The 14,655-nt window shown below is 38.2% G+C and overlaps 1 protein-coding gene across 6 annotated transcripts in view; it reads left to right on the top strand.

Annotated features, from left to right (window-relative positions):
- CDKAL1 (CDK5 regulatory subunit associated protein 1 like 1) overlaps positions 1 to 14,655 on the top strand; it is a 378,983-nt gene that overhangs the window by 109,669 nt on the left and 254,659 nt on the right. For all 6 annotated transcript variants that reach the window (XM_064422776.1, XM_064422785.1, XM_064422794.1 and 3 more), the window contains one exon: positions 8,762 to 8,858. In XM_064422776.1, coding sequence (XP_064278846.1) covers positions 8,762 to 8,858 — 97 coding nt within the window. The remainder of the gene's footprint in view (positions 1 to 8,761; positions 8,859 to 14,655) is intronic.

The raw sequence follows: 14,655 nt of genomic DNA, 5'->3' as shown, positions 1-14,655 counted from the left end.
CCCCCCCCCCCCCCCCCCACCCCGTTAACACACTATGTTATAGTCCCTTTCTATTTAATAATTCCTCACAAAAACTAGCCACAGTGGGGCTGCTTGTATAGCAATTCCATAAGGGAAAAAGAACATGCAGCTTACTGTTCTGTAAAATTGCTTAATTGAATTTTATTTCCTTTTCTTTGTTGGATAACTTCTGACAGTGTTCTGTGTGCATAAGATGAAAACTATATTTAGTGGCTCTCAAGAAGTTATTTTGGTTTCTTTCATGTAGTAGCTGTAGCCACCTGATTTTGAGAAAAAAAAAATTAAAAAAAACATGGATGTTCAGAATTTTGGCTGCCTTTCAGGTCTGTGGTTTTCTTCCTTGGCTGCCCTGCAGGAGTCCAAAAAAAATGAGTTGGTTGTTAGTTCCTTTGTTATGCTCAATTTTTTTATCAGAATGTTCCATGTCAGACACGCCATGGAATTGTGCAGTGCAGGGGTTTTGTTCTGATGACTTGGTAAAACACTCTTGGTGTCATGTACTGTCCTGTGTGTTTAGTCCATGTGAATTCTGCTTTCTTTTTCGGGATTTTCACCATCCTTACCCTATAGAAGAAGATTCCTGGTATATTATACTTAGCAAAAAAACTGGAGAAGTGCTAATAACCACTTCTAGAACAAATCCTTTTAAAATTTTGTAGGTATCTTGTTAGTGAGAAGCATGCTATACCTCTGGGGGACAGGGGAGAATGGATTATTTAATTTTCATTCAACACTAATTTCATTTTTTAGTCATTGTAGCAACAGGATTTTCAATAACAACCATTGGCCATGCATGCATATAACTTGAAGCCTGCCTGTACTTTAAACCTGGGAGGCAGTGCAGTGTTTCACGCATTAATTACAATCATTATTCTGTGCCTAAACTGCACTCCTTTTTTTTAACAAGAGATTAATAGAGCTAAGAGGGGGGCAAGATTGGGAAAGTGAAGTAGAATAAATTGTCAGTTAACTAAATATAAATGAGAGATATGCTATAAATACTATGATAGCATATTCTCATTCCTGCAGGAATATATGTTGAAAGAACAGAGGAATAGCATAAGAGCTGTGTGGTTGATATAAAAGTTCACTGTTATGATTTTGACTTCCATTTTTTTAATCTGTCAGAAGTTTAGTGTCACTTTGCAAGTGAATTTATATGAGATTTCCTTTCACTGGTTTTGAGACAAGTGTACCTTTTGACAGTCTATCTAGATATGCAAAAATAAATTCGGAACAGGATTAAGTTTTCCAATTTGAAGAGGGAACATGATGTCTTGCTTTTTTGAGGTAGTAGAAAGAAGTGAAAATGCTTGCTCTTAAAGAAGGAAGGTAGTGTCAGAAGGCAAAGAGAAAAGATAAAATTGCTGTTAGAGCTTTGGAGCTATTTCTGCTTCTGAAAACTCTCTCACCATTGTCGCTTCTTAGATTCTTCTGAAGAAAGGCTTGCATGAAACTGGAGATTTATAAAGACAGTGAAGTATTTTTACAACCCTACTACAACTTGACATCCCTGTGCTAAAGGACATAAAGATTCATGAATGTTCAGAAACAGCAAATTTTTTTAAAGGGCAATTCCATCAGCTCCCTGGTGGTTTGGCTTCTAGCAGCCTCTGCTTTTCAAGACTGAATGGGCAGAACTTCAGTGTATCTGGTGCTCCGTGCCTCAGAGAAGTGGAGGATACTTGTGCTGTCAGCAGAGGGATAGAGCACTGAAAGGAGGGAGGAGGAAAAGGAGCTGAGGAGCATAGCAGTGTCTCCTAACAACAATGTGCTAGAAACCGAAACCCATAAAGCCCAGATTTATAGAGCAGCAAAGGCAAATACTTGTTTTATCTGAGGAATGGTGGGAGCCTAAACGCTTGCAAAATACTGCAGAAAGGAAATTTCTCTCAATGTTCTAGCGAGTACCTTCTACAAAGCATGGATGTCACCTGTGTTAGGCAGTGAAGGTTTGTCAGTGCTCAACAAGTCCTGGCAGAGAGTGCTGTTCACTTGACAAGAGCTGGGGGAGGTTTGAACCAGGGAGTGGGTGTCTCAGCACCCCCTGAGCAGATTGCCAGGTCCCAGTCTGCTCAACAGTCTTGGGAGGACAAATTCTATTTCTAGTATTTTCTGTTACATGACAAGGTCCCTCAGTCTTCTCAATAAACAGAAAAAAGGAAAAAAACCCAACCAACAACTTGGTAATTACAAAAAAAAAAAAAAAATTAAAATATATATGCTTTTTAGCCAACAAGTAAAAATCTTTCTGCCAGCAGCCAAGATGAAATTTTTAAGGAGCAGATTGTCATTAATTACACTTTCCTTTTAAGAACAGTTGTAAGGCTGATAACTTCTAATTATGGGTTTTGCAGATTTGCTTTAAAGCTGTGGTATATTGATTTTTAAAAATCTTGTTTTCTTAATCATCTGTAGGGACAGGAACTGGCATGTAACCATTTTTGCCTAGCCTGACCAAAAGACATCCTGGAAGTTTCTCACTCATGTTGATCAATTCAGCCTTGCTTGAGGCTACAAAAATTACTAGCTAGGGCCAAGGTGAGATTGAGGATTTGCTCCTTCATCCCATCCTCTTTCATTCTGGTGTGATTTTTCAGTTTGATAAAGTCTTTGAACTATTAACTTGAAAGCCTTTGTAGGAAGAAAAGACTGCCATTACCACTAACATGCTAGGTTTGTATGAGTAATGACTGCCCAGGAGTAGCTGTTGCATCTTTAATTCCTGCCTATAAAGTTACATTTACAGAAAATCTGAGTAAAACTCAGGCACCAATTTGACTGTGTCTAGAGTTTCAATTCAGATTGCTTCTTGCAGACAAGGCTGCAGTCAGTTCACTGGCATGCCAGGTAGTTGGGTGAAAACAAGTTTCCATTGAATTCAGAAACTTGGGGAGTAATTCGGTATGTAGCATGTGAGTCTTGGGGTTATTCTCAGAGCTGACATTTCACCTGCTATAAAAAACTCTTAGGGAAGGATATTTTTATGCTTTTATTTATTAATTTTTGCTTGGAGCATGTCTTTTGCAGCCTCAGTTTGGAGTTTGACGGAACAAGCATTTTTATTTTTTTGAAGCATTTTCAGAAAAGACATGCTTGCCTTTGTCAGGAAAAGGACATGCAACTTATTGTTGCCCTGGAATATTTACATGTTACCTGATGGTATTTGCCACAGGAAGTGCCATTTGACAAGTTTGGCAGGTGCAGCTTGGCAGTGAGACGGCCGCTTTGCTAGAGACTTTTCCTCCAAGAGCAGTTCAGTAAACTCCAATAATCAGCATAGGCATCCTCAAATGAACTTTGCATCTTCATATGCCTCACAGATAAACTACAGTAATTCTTTGGGGGCTGTGGAAGTGCACAAGGAAGCTGACATGCCTAAGCAGACTCTTGAGTGGTTCTGCTCTGATTAATAATGTTGACAAGCTTTCATCAGGTTTTCCACAATCTTTTGTCCATGGAGCTGTCCCTAACTTTGAAAGCAGAATATTTATGAGTTTCTAACATCCCTTTTGCTTCTTACTCATCCACTCTGCTCAGCACATTGTGACCTCAAAGCTTTCATAAGACTTGTTAAGCTCATCAGAGGTAAAACATGGAGTTCCCGTGTCCTTCTCTTTTTCTGTTTCCTTCATAACACCTTTTGTTTTCCCTCAGTTTTGGTTCTGCTACATCCCTTCTCCCATGAGCTAACTTAATGGAACAAAATGGTTAAAACCCCCAGTCTTGGCTCAATAAATTTCTCCTGTATCAATGAGTTAAATGGGGCTGTGGAAAGGCCCAGTGAGCTGCAGAGCTTGGAGCAGAGGAGTGATACCAGATGGCCAGAAGTGAGAAAGAGGGGGCGTTGGAGAAAGGTAAGAGCAACAACAGCAGACAGAGAGGAGGGGAAGTGAGCTTTTGGGTACTAATGAGACATTACATTCCCTCCAAGCCTGTAAAGCCACAATTCAACTTACCATTTGTAATTTTTCAAACAGAAGATGGCTGTGTGATTTTATAGATTTTCAGGAGTGTATTCCAAATGCTGTACAGGCACCATCTTTTGATTCCATGGATGTTGCACTCTCTTTAAGACTTGTGGCTTTCTGCTGATTAATTCAGCAGATGAGAGAGTTGGAAGATCTTTCACATATTTGCATCTTCAGCCAAATATCATATCTTTTTCCCCAGAGATATCACAACACCATTTCTACAGCCTGGGAAGTAGTATCTCCTAAATTTTACTTTTTATAACCATTGGCAGCCTGATCTCATCCTATACCCAGTTAATACTGTATTTAGCTAGAGCTGCTGTAGCAGAACTTTTTTGTGTATACTGACATTTCTTTGGGCACTTCTAGACACAAAGCTCCCCTGTGTTTATGGCTTCACACCTTCTAAAACACCTGATAAGGACTGTTGTGGATTTTGTGTAATAGGAGGCCATGAGAATGATATGAATAGACTACAATGATGCATTGCACAATTAAATTTAAGTATACACATCTTACAGGGAAGTTGCCAGGTTTGTGCAGGTACAACAATGAGGAGGTGAGTGCTGCATTTGGTGGGAATAGCTCATGGATGGTCAGTTGTCATCGGCTTAGTAGGATTCAGATTGAAATAATTACTTTTTCATTTCAGATAACAAAGTTCCAGTTGTACTTCAGAATTAGAATTAGTTCTTGTCTTATGAACATTTCCCAGGTGCTATCCATACAAAGCTGAAGAAGCTCACTGTAAAGCACTTCTCCCTTAATTTCTTGCCTTTGTTTAAAAATTCCGCTCTTGGTTTTTCTCTTACTTGTATTTGACTGTTACTTAGTCCTGCTGCAGTCAGCCTTCTGCTTATTGTTTATATGTTTCTTCATTATTTAATTCCACCAACAATAGGTTTTGGAAGAAAAACATACGGGGTTTGCAGGCAAAATACTTGGTTTCACATATCTGGTACTAGAGCACTTTACAAGTTGCATGTTTGATGCTGACAAGTGTGTAGTTTATCAGCTTTCCTCCCTGCAGACCAGACTGCTTTTTATTTCAGAGGCCTGTTAAGCCTTCCTCTGCAGCTGGGATCCCTTGGTGGGGTATCGTGGTGGCTCCCTGAAAGCTGCAAGTTACTTAAGAGTTCACAGCTTACAAAAATCCAGTGGACAGCTCTGCTTATGGAAAGGGAAATGAGCAGGCAAACAGTGGTGGTCTGGCTCCTCTTGTCTCTAGCAAAGAGCAAGTTAGCAATTACTTTCGTTATCACAGATGGTCTTCTGTTGAACTTGGCCCATCTTCTCTGCTTTCACTTTTTTATTGCCTTCCTTACATTTGAACCTCAGGGAAATGTCCCTAACTTTTTTCTTTTGGTGGTTCCACCCGTGTATCTGTGTGAGTCATGAAAAAGTGGAACAGCTTCCTGCACTGGCTGCCATGGTAGCCAGCAGTGTTGCTATACACACAGTGCTGATGTAGCAAATGCTTATGGGGAGCTTTTTTGGAGGGTGCGAGTTGTTTCTTTGTATTTGTTGTATTACTGACTAAATTTTCTTGGAGCTTAAAAAACAAAAATTAGAGGAACCGTGCAACAAACTACATAGAATTGTGAGAAAAATATTCCCGTTTGGGAAGGTTCCTAACATAAATACAAGTGCTCATGGGCAAGGCAGAAATTCTCCAGTTCCATTCTTAAATTTGCATTTTAAAGGCAGAATACATGGAACATATTCATTATCTCTGCAATGGAGTATGAATCTTATGTGACTCCTCTGCTGTATGCAGCACTTCACACCTCTGTTGTTTCCCACTTGGTTTTTGTTTCCCACTCCTTACTTAGGAAGTAGCTGGAATAATTCCTTTCTTAAAAAAAAATTAATTAATAATTGCTCTAATTAAATTTCTATCCAGATGTATATCTTGCAAGTATTTTTTAGAAAGGAGTATTTCTAGAAGATGTTTCATGCGTCAATTAAATTGAAAGTTCAAGGTAAAGTTCATGTAACTTAAAAATATAAAAGGCTCTAAAAGAGAAGATGTATTTATTCATGCCACCTACTAGATTCCATGAGGTATTATTCTCCTTACTATTTATGTTTTTGAAGACTAAAGGCTCTTCTAATACAGTTCTTGTGCTAACTAGATTTCTGAAGGATAATTTTTGCAGGCTTTTGTTAATATGAGTAGGGCTCATTAAACAATATTAAAAGGAGGTGACAATATAGCACTGGAATACATGTTTTGAGAAGTGGTTTCTTGAAAACGAGGTAAAAAAAATCATAATTTCCTTACAATGGCTTTTCATTTATGGTGGGTTTTATGTATTGGGTGGTATATTATGAAGGTAATGAAAATTTGCTATGATTGAAAATTTAGTTCTGGTGTTTCCACTTAATTGCCCTGTAAAGAACAAAAAATCTCAGTGTACAGAATTCTTTATTCTGTAGAGACCTGAACAACTTTTAAAAGTTAAGTGAAGGCAATGCTTATTATGAAGAATATTCATTTTAACTTTCCCCCCCTCGCTCTAGTTATACTCCCAGAAGATATAGCAAAATGTTAAAGCTGTGAAATAACATTAAAATGCCATTTAATATGTCAAGGGAAACTTTGTTTATTTTTTTTTTTTTCTCAGATAAAAAGACATGAATAAAAGCTTTTTCTTCTGTGGTGCTCACAGGTTTTCAAGTAGATGGAGCAGGCTGTTGCTTGCAGCAGATTATACCAGATGCCAAGTTGCCTAGGGATGTGTGCTTTGTTTGCTGGAGACAGGGCTTATTGTCTTGCCTCCAGGCATTAGGTTGAGTCTCTTAGACTATATAAGTAGTGATTTTTATCCTGTGAGTTAGTGGAATGTCACATGGTGCTATGTGACATTTTTAGGTAAAGCATGAAGTATGATTTTTATTTTCTTATTTTTTCTTGGATATGTAGTAGGTAACCTCCACTGAAGTTTTGCAAAACCCTTAATGTTTACCACTGAAAGAAAAGAGGGATTACAGATTTTGGAGACATGTTTCTATGTTCTGTGCCGAAGAAATATACTAAATTAGCTTCTCATCATAGTTCTTTACCCACAGAAGTATAATCAAGGAAGAGATGAAAAGATGTGCATTTATATTATACACTCACTGTGCAAGTAGAGGACCAACAAGATTCTGTGTGATGAATGTCTGAATATTTCCTGCAAGTCCCACTAAAACAAAATCAAATATCCTATAGGTATTTGCTGCATTTATATTGGATATGAAGTAAAAGTCATAATCTATTTACTTGTTATTTCTCACTTGTGTTTGTTTCTTGCCTTTAAAATACCTCATTTTAGTGCAGCAGCCAACACAATGTGTTTAGCAAAATGGTCTGTGATCTCCTTTATTATTGCAATCTGTGTATTGTTTTGAGCTTTCATTTGAGCTGTAAATTGTAAACAGATTTATCCATATAACAAGTGTGGAGTGAAAATTCTGAACAGGAAAATTCTCTGTGGTACCACTCTAGGTTGGTTTGGGGCTTCTTTGTTAAAATTCCCTTTGCTGGAGGTCAACAGATACTCATTTAGTGTTCATGTTCTTGTTGAACATCACTTCCTTTAGTGCATTCATCTTGCAGACAGCTCAAGCAAGCTGAAGAGTATAAAATTGTCTAAGTACCTGTGTATTGTGGCTATTTTTTCTGAAAAGTGTTGTGATGTGTCTTAGCCTATTCCAACATAACGGTAAACACTTTATGAATTCATACATTGCTGGAGAAAAGATCCAGGTTCCGGTTTGACAGAAGCCGTGATACAACATGCAACCATGAAAGATTGTTCTTTGAGCAACCCATAATATGTTAGACCTACCAAATCTCCTAATATTATTCAGCACTTTCCTTCTTGTGTGTTTTGCACGTTGTTGACACAGTCGGTGTGTTGGTTGTTGTGGTAATGGATGATCTTCAGAGTTTAATGGACATTGGCAGGTTTTGCATCTCACTGTTTTGAGTGTAGCTGCTAGTTCTGTGCAGGCCTTCCATCAGTTTTGCGACTCAGTGCTGATACTTGATACTCACTGTTGAATTCAAAGTGAGTAAAAATGTTACTAACGAGATGAACGGTGTTAACCATTTTATCTTAGTTTTTTGATTTCCGGCCTGATGCTAAGGTAGCGTTAAAGCTAAGGAATTATGTAAGGTATCCAGACAAATGTTTCTCTGCCAGAGGCAAGCACTTAAAGTTTGAAAGTGCTCAATATGCTTAAATACTTAAACATTTTCAAGTAACTGCATATTTCAAAGTAAATAAATGTTTTAAGTAGACATCAGAAGACTGATGTAACTGGTCAGTTCTGACTGGTGCTGCATAAATGTGTCTGTTCTGAGCTAGGGGTTCCTGCCTGTATCCTGTCCTCTGTCCCTTCCATTCTGTGTAACTTCTTGAATCAATGTTAATTACTCTGTCCCATCTTTGTTGGCCAGTTTCTCTTCTACCATTTTGGCAAGTAAACTTAAGTGAACTTGATTAGGGGTTTCAAGGTTCTGTTTTTGTCCAAGATATGCATTGGTCATGGTCTCTGTACATACTCCCCAAACAGAACCAGGTGTGCTGTAGCTTCATATGGGGTTCTTTTGTGTTGGTTTTTTTGGTTTCTGAGGCTCAGACATGCTCAAGTTGCTTCTGATTTGGTGAGGTCTTCATTGTGATTGCTTTCTATCATCACATGCATAATATGACTGTATTGAAGTTGAAAATTATAATTCAAAAAATAATATTGACACTCTGTTTGTCCTTCTTTAGGAAAGCTCAAGAAGGGAAGAAGAAAGTTGTTCTAGCAGGCTGTGTGCCACAAGCCCAACCTCGCCAGGAGTACCTGAAAGGCTTGAGTATTATAGGGGTATGTATCTTTAGAAATCCAAGATTTTCATAAATGTTTGCAATAGGTCGATGTTAATATCTAGACTTTATTGCCTTTCTCCTGGAAAAAGCAGCAGAGAAGCTTCCTGCCATTTCCTCCTTCTGTTCATCTTTTTGCATTATACAACATTTAAACCCTCCTTCAGTCAAGGGTGATTTGATTTGGCTGTGGCATGAGGGGAGAGAGAAAAGGATGCTGTTGTTGGAGCTGACTTTCAGTGCCCTTTGAAGCCTGAAAATTTCCAGGCTTCATCCAGGATGAAGGTATCAGTTACCATATTCTTAAGAATATCACAGTTTATTTGCTCTAAGACAAGCCTTAAGACCTTTGTTAAAATCAGTGGAAGAAGCGTAGGGGACTAGAGCACATGAATTACACAGACACAGACGAGGTTTTGGTGTTTTTTTTTTCTTACTTCACACTATTAAGCAGAATGGAAAATAGCAATTATTATTTTGTTTAAATTTGAGGCAGTATGAAGAGTTAAATCCACTGGTGACTGACTTGTTAAACAGCTACCAAGCTTTACCTCGAAAATGAAACCACAGAGCATTGACTTAAGTAATAAAGTGTTTTCAGTATTCTGTGGGATGTGGTACTACTGTATTATTGAATCACTTTTGGAAAAGAAAAAAGTATAATGGGTGAATGGATTTCCTCTTTGTTTAGAAGCCACAAAGTTATTGATCCATAATTGCTTGTTATAGCCAGTATAATAATACCTAAACATATGTAGACAGAGGGGACAAAAATGAGCAAATCACTATCCTCTGACCAAGATTGTAATTTGATGTTTCAGTTTTGATGAATTTAACCTATTAAAATTGGGAAGTTTGATTTTTTTTTAAACATTTTTCCACTCTTTAAAAAAAACCAAAACTTTTAAGTAACATGTAATTTCTGAAAATTAACCTCTTCTCGTCATCTTCATTTGAGTACCTAGAACCAGTGTTTCATGAAAAATATTATTATTTTTTACAGAAAGATTTCTGTTGGGAGATGAATTAGGTGTTAATACAGTGTTCCCAAGTACTTGGAAACTAGACCTGAAAATACTGAAATGTAGTCTTTGCAATAAGGACACTGTCCTCTGGCTGTCATTGTTGTGGTAAAATTTACTGTGCTTTAAATAAGAGATCCCTCAGCTCAGAAAGGTCTCAACCTTGAAGCAAAACTATTTACAAAAACAAAGCTAAGAGCATATTATTTTCTGTGTTTTCAGTTTGTACATTTAAGATTTTCTTCCCATTTTATAAAGAATGTGTGTGAGAGGGTGACTGTATTTAAAGGACAAGACTTGTTATCTTATTATTGCAAAATATTTTTGAAAGGCAGTTTTTGCAGAATTGAGAAATAGAAAATGTTCTGTTGGCAATAGGATATTGATTCTACTTTAAAATTTAAGCATTAGTGGTACAGTTTTGAAAATCTTTCTTTAATACCAGCTTGGTGTTGTCTTCAATTTATCTGAGGGACATAGCTGATTTATTGTTGCTTATATAAATTCTGCTATTTTCTCTCCCCCTGCCTTTTTTTTCTCTTTTTCAGTATTTATTTTAAAGACTGTGTTGTCTGAAAATGTGTTTATTTACCAGCAATTAGAACTCCCTCAGGGTGGTTTTCTAAAGGCAGTGTGTCAGAGGCTCTTCGGCTCCTCTTGTTACGATGGAGGAGGAAGTTGTGTTGTAACCACCAGAGAAATCCTATTAAACCAGAGCTTGTTTTGATCTGCATTTGAAAAATACAGGACTGAACTTCCACTGTTCTTTATTTCTTGCCTGATTTGGGCAGAAGGAAAGGAAGGGCAACTTCATATCCTTCTTACCATTTGTGATGTTACTGTGCTTCTGTGTTTCTTTAAAATAATTGCCACTTCATAAACATAATGTGGGTTGAGGCCTTGCCATAGGCTTTGTGTAAGGCAAACCATAATGTCACATGACAAGGGGAAGGAGCTCTTTTGTGGAATGGGAAAATTCTAGGCAGTAATAAACCTGCCAAGGGTGTAAAGTACCTGAAGCACATAATGATGCATTACAGAGGTTCACAGCCAGTTCCCCTCTGGTGGTTTCCAAAGTTTACTCCTTTGTGTTTGTGGTGTACTCACTTCAAACTCAAGTGCTTATGCAGTGCAAAGGGACATCACTTCTCCTATGTAGTTATCCATCACTTTTCATTTTTAGTTGCTGAGAAGTAGGATGTGTGACTGTGCTGATTCTTTTGAGGGGATCTTAGGGGAAGGAAAACGAGAGACAAGAGGGAATGAAAGATTTAGCTGACGGGTTATGGGGCCCGTGAATGGAGTAGGTAATGGTAGTGATTCCTCACTTCCTCAGCTGCATACAAGAACATGCAAAACCCTTGCTCCCAGTGATAGTTGAGCCATTGGAATGGGATATTTTATTTCATTGACATTTTCTGGAGTTTTAAGGTACTTGATCTCCAAATGATGCTATGTGTTGGAACCTCTGGTCAGGTTGCTGGGAGTTTATAGGTCTTAAGAAGCTTCACAAGGCCCGTGTATCCATACTTAGAAATCATCAAACTTGCTGTGCAGACTGAAAGCATGGGGCCTAATCCACATATGTATTCCATTGAAGGCATACAATAGCTCCACAAGTGAGTGAATCCTGAATGAGAACTCCAATTCTCCTTCCTTCTCTATCTTTCCCAGTGTAACATCTAGCATCAAGGACCTATCACCTTCTGCCCTACATCCATCACCCAAGCGAAGTCTCTCACTCTATTCTTTCATCTGAACAAACCCACACAACTGATCCAGTGTTGCTGCTCTGGAAGGCTGCAACCCCCCTTTTCTGCTGCTCTCTGAGTCAGAAGGAGCAGGTCCCATGCATGGTAGGGCACTGCAGGCTCTTTGGCCAAGGTGAGCCTGAAGCCACTTCTTCCAGGAGAAATACATAGCCATGAAAAGCCCTCTGCCAAGGCTCCTTGCGTTCTCCTGACCTCCAACTGACCCTTTCCCCTGCCTATTCTACTGTATAAGGCAAGCTTTAAGTAATTTTCTTTTGATATCCAGTTTGAAACTCTGGAATGTGATTAGTGGGAGTGCTGAACACTCCCAGCAGCAGCACATAACACAAGGAGTGCTGCTATAAAATAGATGGTGCAGCATAAAAATGCTAAATGCATTACAAAAAGCAAGCACTTTATTTCTCAAGCTGTACATCTGTAATTGGTATACACTTTTAAGTTTAATGTACCTTATTCCTTCATTTGTAAAATGCTCCAGTGAGCGGAGCTTTAGCAGTGCCATTGTGAAAGGAAATCACTGGAACCTTACCAAATGTCTGTACATCCCTACTGCTTTGGCCTTGTAAATGAGGAAGATACATGGTATGTTATTTCTGTGGTTCAGTTCATAAAAGTTCTGATGATGTTTGCAAAACAGACACAGTGATACTTGCCTACCTTGCAGTGTTTGTAAGGCCAGACTGCATTCAAGATTGGGAACCTGTCTGCTGCCTTTAAAACAGAGCCTTGCATGAATGCAAATATCCAATATGTACTTCATGAAAGCCAAATTTGATGGAATTGTACTCCCTAGGAGTACAATTGATGGAATTATTTTAATTAGCAGAACTTATTGTAAAGCATGCTGAAAACCTGGGAAGAGGTGGACACTCTTCTTCGGTAACTTATGGCTAAGAATGACTTAATACAAATCTCAGCTGGTCAGCTTTGGCTTTTGAATTCCCATGTTGATATTCAGATAGCACACTTGAACCTGGAAAGTCAGAAGAGAGTGTCAGTTAAGCACCTGCTTTTAAACTGAAAATTGGATGTGCAAATAGAAAATGTTCATTTCTGCAGCAGTTATGTACTATCCTATAAATCAAAGGGTGTAGCAATTAATTTAGATAAGAATTATCCTTCAGCTGTGTCAGTGTTTAGCACTGAAAATCAGTTGTTTATGTGCATCTCTGGTAGTCCCCTTCCCTTTAAAGTTTGTGTAGATCCTCCTCTCAGGATACATTCCTAACCCAGAGTAATGCCCATTACCATGGCCAGTATTGTCAGCAAAGGTTTTAAACACAGATGTTATCCCTCTGAAGCCAGGGTGGCTAGTCACATGCCTTTTGAAGTTATGTATTAAGCCCTAGATTTATCTTGACTAAATGCTGTAATTTGAGACTCTGTTTTGCTCAGCTCTCTTTATGGTCAATGAAGATAATTATCTCTAAAATAATTTAGATTTTTTGAAGACCTGAGGTGCCTTTTGAAGCCATGTATTTTCCTTTTACTGGCTTTAGAGAGGGGATAGGCTGAGTAGTCTTTTAACATCCAGCATTTGGCAGAGATCCCTAAACAAGGTGAGATGAAACTGAGAGCTGGTGAACTGGAGTTTAAATCTTCAAGATTATAAATAGCATGTTCTAATTACCTAAGATAGACTGTTTTATCTATGTAGTGACCATTTTGTTTCTTAACTATATCAATGTGAATCAATGTGTAGGGTTTTTTCCAAGATGAGAAAAAAAGATTCTTTTACTTCAAGTAGCTTTGTATAGATATTATGCTCACACCTAGGGTGTTCATATTGGATCCTAGGAAAGATTTCTTTATGTAAAGGGTGGTCATGCATTGGACCAGACTGCTTAGGGAAAGGGTTGAGTCATGATCCCTGGAGGTATTTAAAAGTCATGTAAATGTGGTGCTTAGGGATATGGTTTAGTGGGGGGCTTGGCAGTGCAGGGTTATTATGGATACAATGATTGCTGAGCTGCACTTATGCCTAGCTCTCATCCCATCAGGAGGAGTCAAAGATTTTTCCTGGCCTTTGTCTCAACTCAGCCTTCATGCTTTGATAAAGCTCTTTATCCTTGCTTTTTCACCAGACAGTTTCCTGCTTCGGCTACTCTTCCATGGGTTCACGAGCCTTGCCTATGCTCTTGGCCCATATCAATCTCAGCCCAGATTTGTGGTGGTTGAGCGTTTTGGTTTTTTTTTTTTTTTTTTTCTTTTTGCATAGTTCTACTCAGCTGTCAACTCCGTTCTGTGTGTAGTTCTTGTTCTGTTCGCCTCCTAATGGATTACCATTTGAGGTGGACATTAAGTCTGAAATGTACTTAATTATGCTGGAACCAAGGTCCCACAAGATCTGTGGAACCAATGCTGAGGAATGGTGTCATTTCCTTCACACACCACCAGGATGTCTCTCTGCTGAATGGATTCCTGATGCCTGATGGAGAGAGACATTATTGGAGCTGTGCTCTGTAGGTTTACACATATCTTTGATACCAGTCCAGAGCAGAATTATCCATAAGGTTAGTGAGATGTGAGGAAAGGAATCCAGCAGACCTTTATATATTCAAGAAAATTTCATTACTATGACTTTGTCTTTTTTTTTCCTTTTTCATTCCCCCTCCCCCCTTTTATTTTTTTTCAAATAAGAATTTTCTACGCCTTTCCCTCTTCTCGCTTCAGATTCACCTCACATTTTCTAAGATACTTTTATCTTCATAAAAGCAGACTGGAAGCATTCCACATTTTCTTCTTGAGCACTTGGGGCATTAGCCAAATAATTTCCAATAATTTAAAATGAAAAATATTTAATGTGGGAAATAACATGTAAGGCAGAACAAACATCCATTTCTAGGTGCAGATCTCATTATCTCTCAGACCTATATTTTTAATTACTTATATGAGCCATCTTCTTGACAGACATATTGAGAATAATCTAATTTATCCAATAAAATGAAGATGCAATATAATGGTTGGTGGGTTTTTTCTATCTTTATTTAACAGGGGATTTGGA

This window comes from Passer domesticus, chromosome 1 (assembly GCF_036417665.1).
Source record: "Passer domesticus isolate bPasDom1 chromosome 1, bPasDom1.hap1, whole genome shotgun sequence".
In the NCBI taxonomy this organism is placed as follows: Eukaryota; Metazoa; Chordata; class Aves; order Passeriformes; family Passeridae; genus Passer; species Passer domesticus.
The sequence above is the reverse complement of the archived record's forward strand: the minus strand, read 5'-3'. Positions and strand labels throughout refer to the sequence as shown.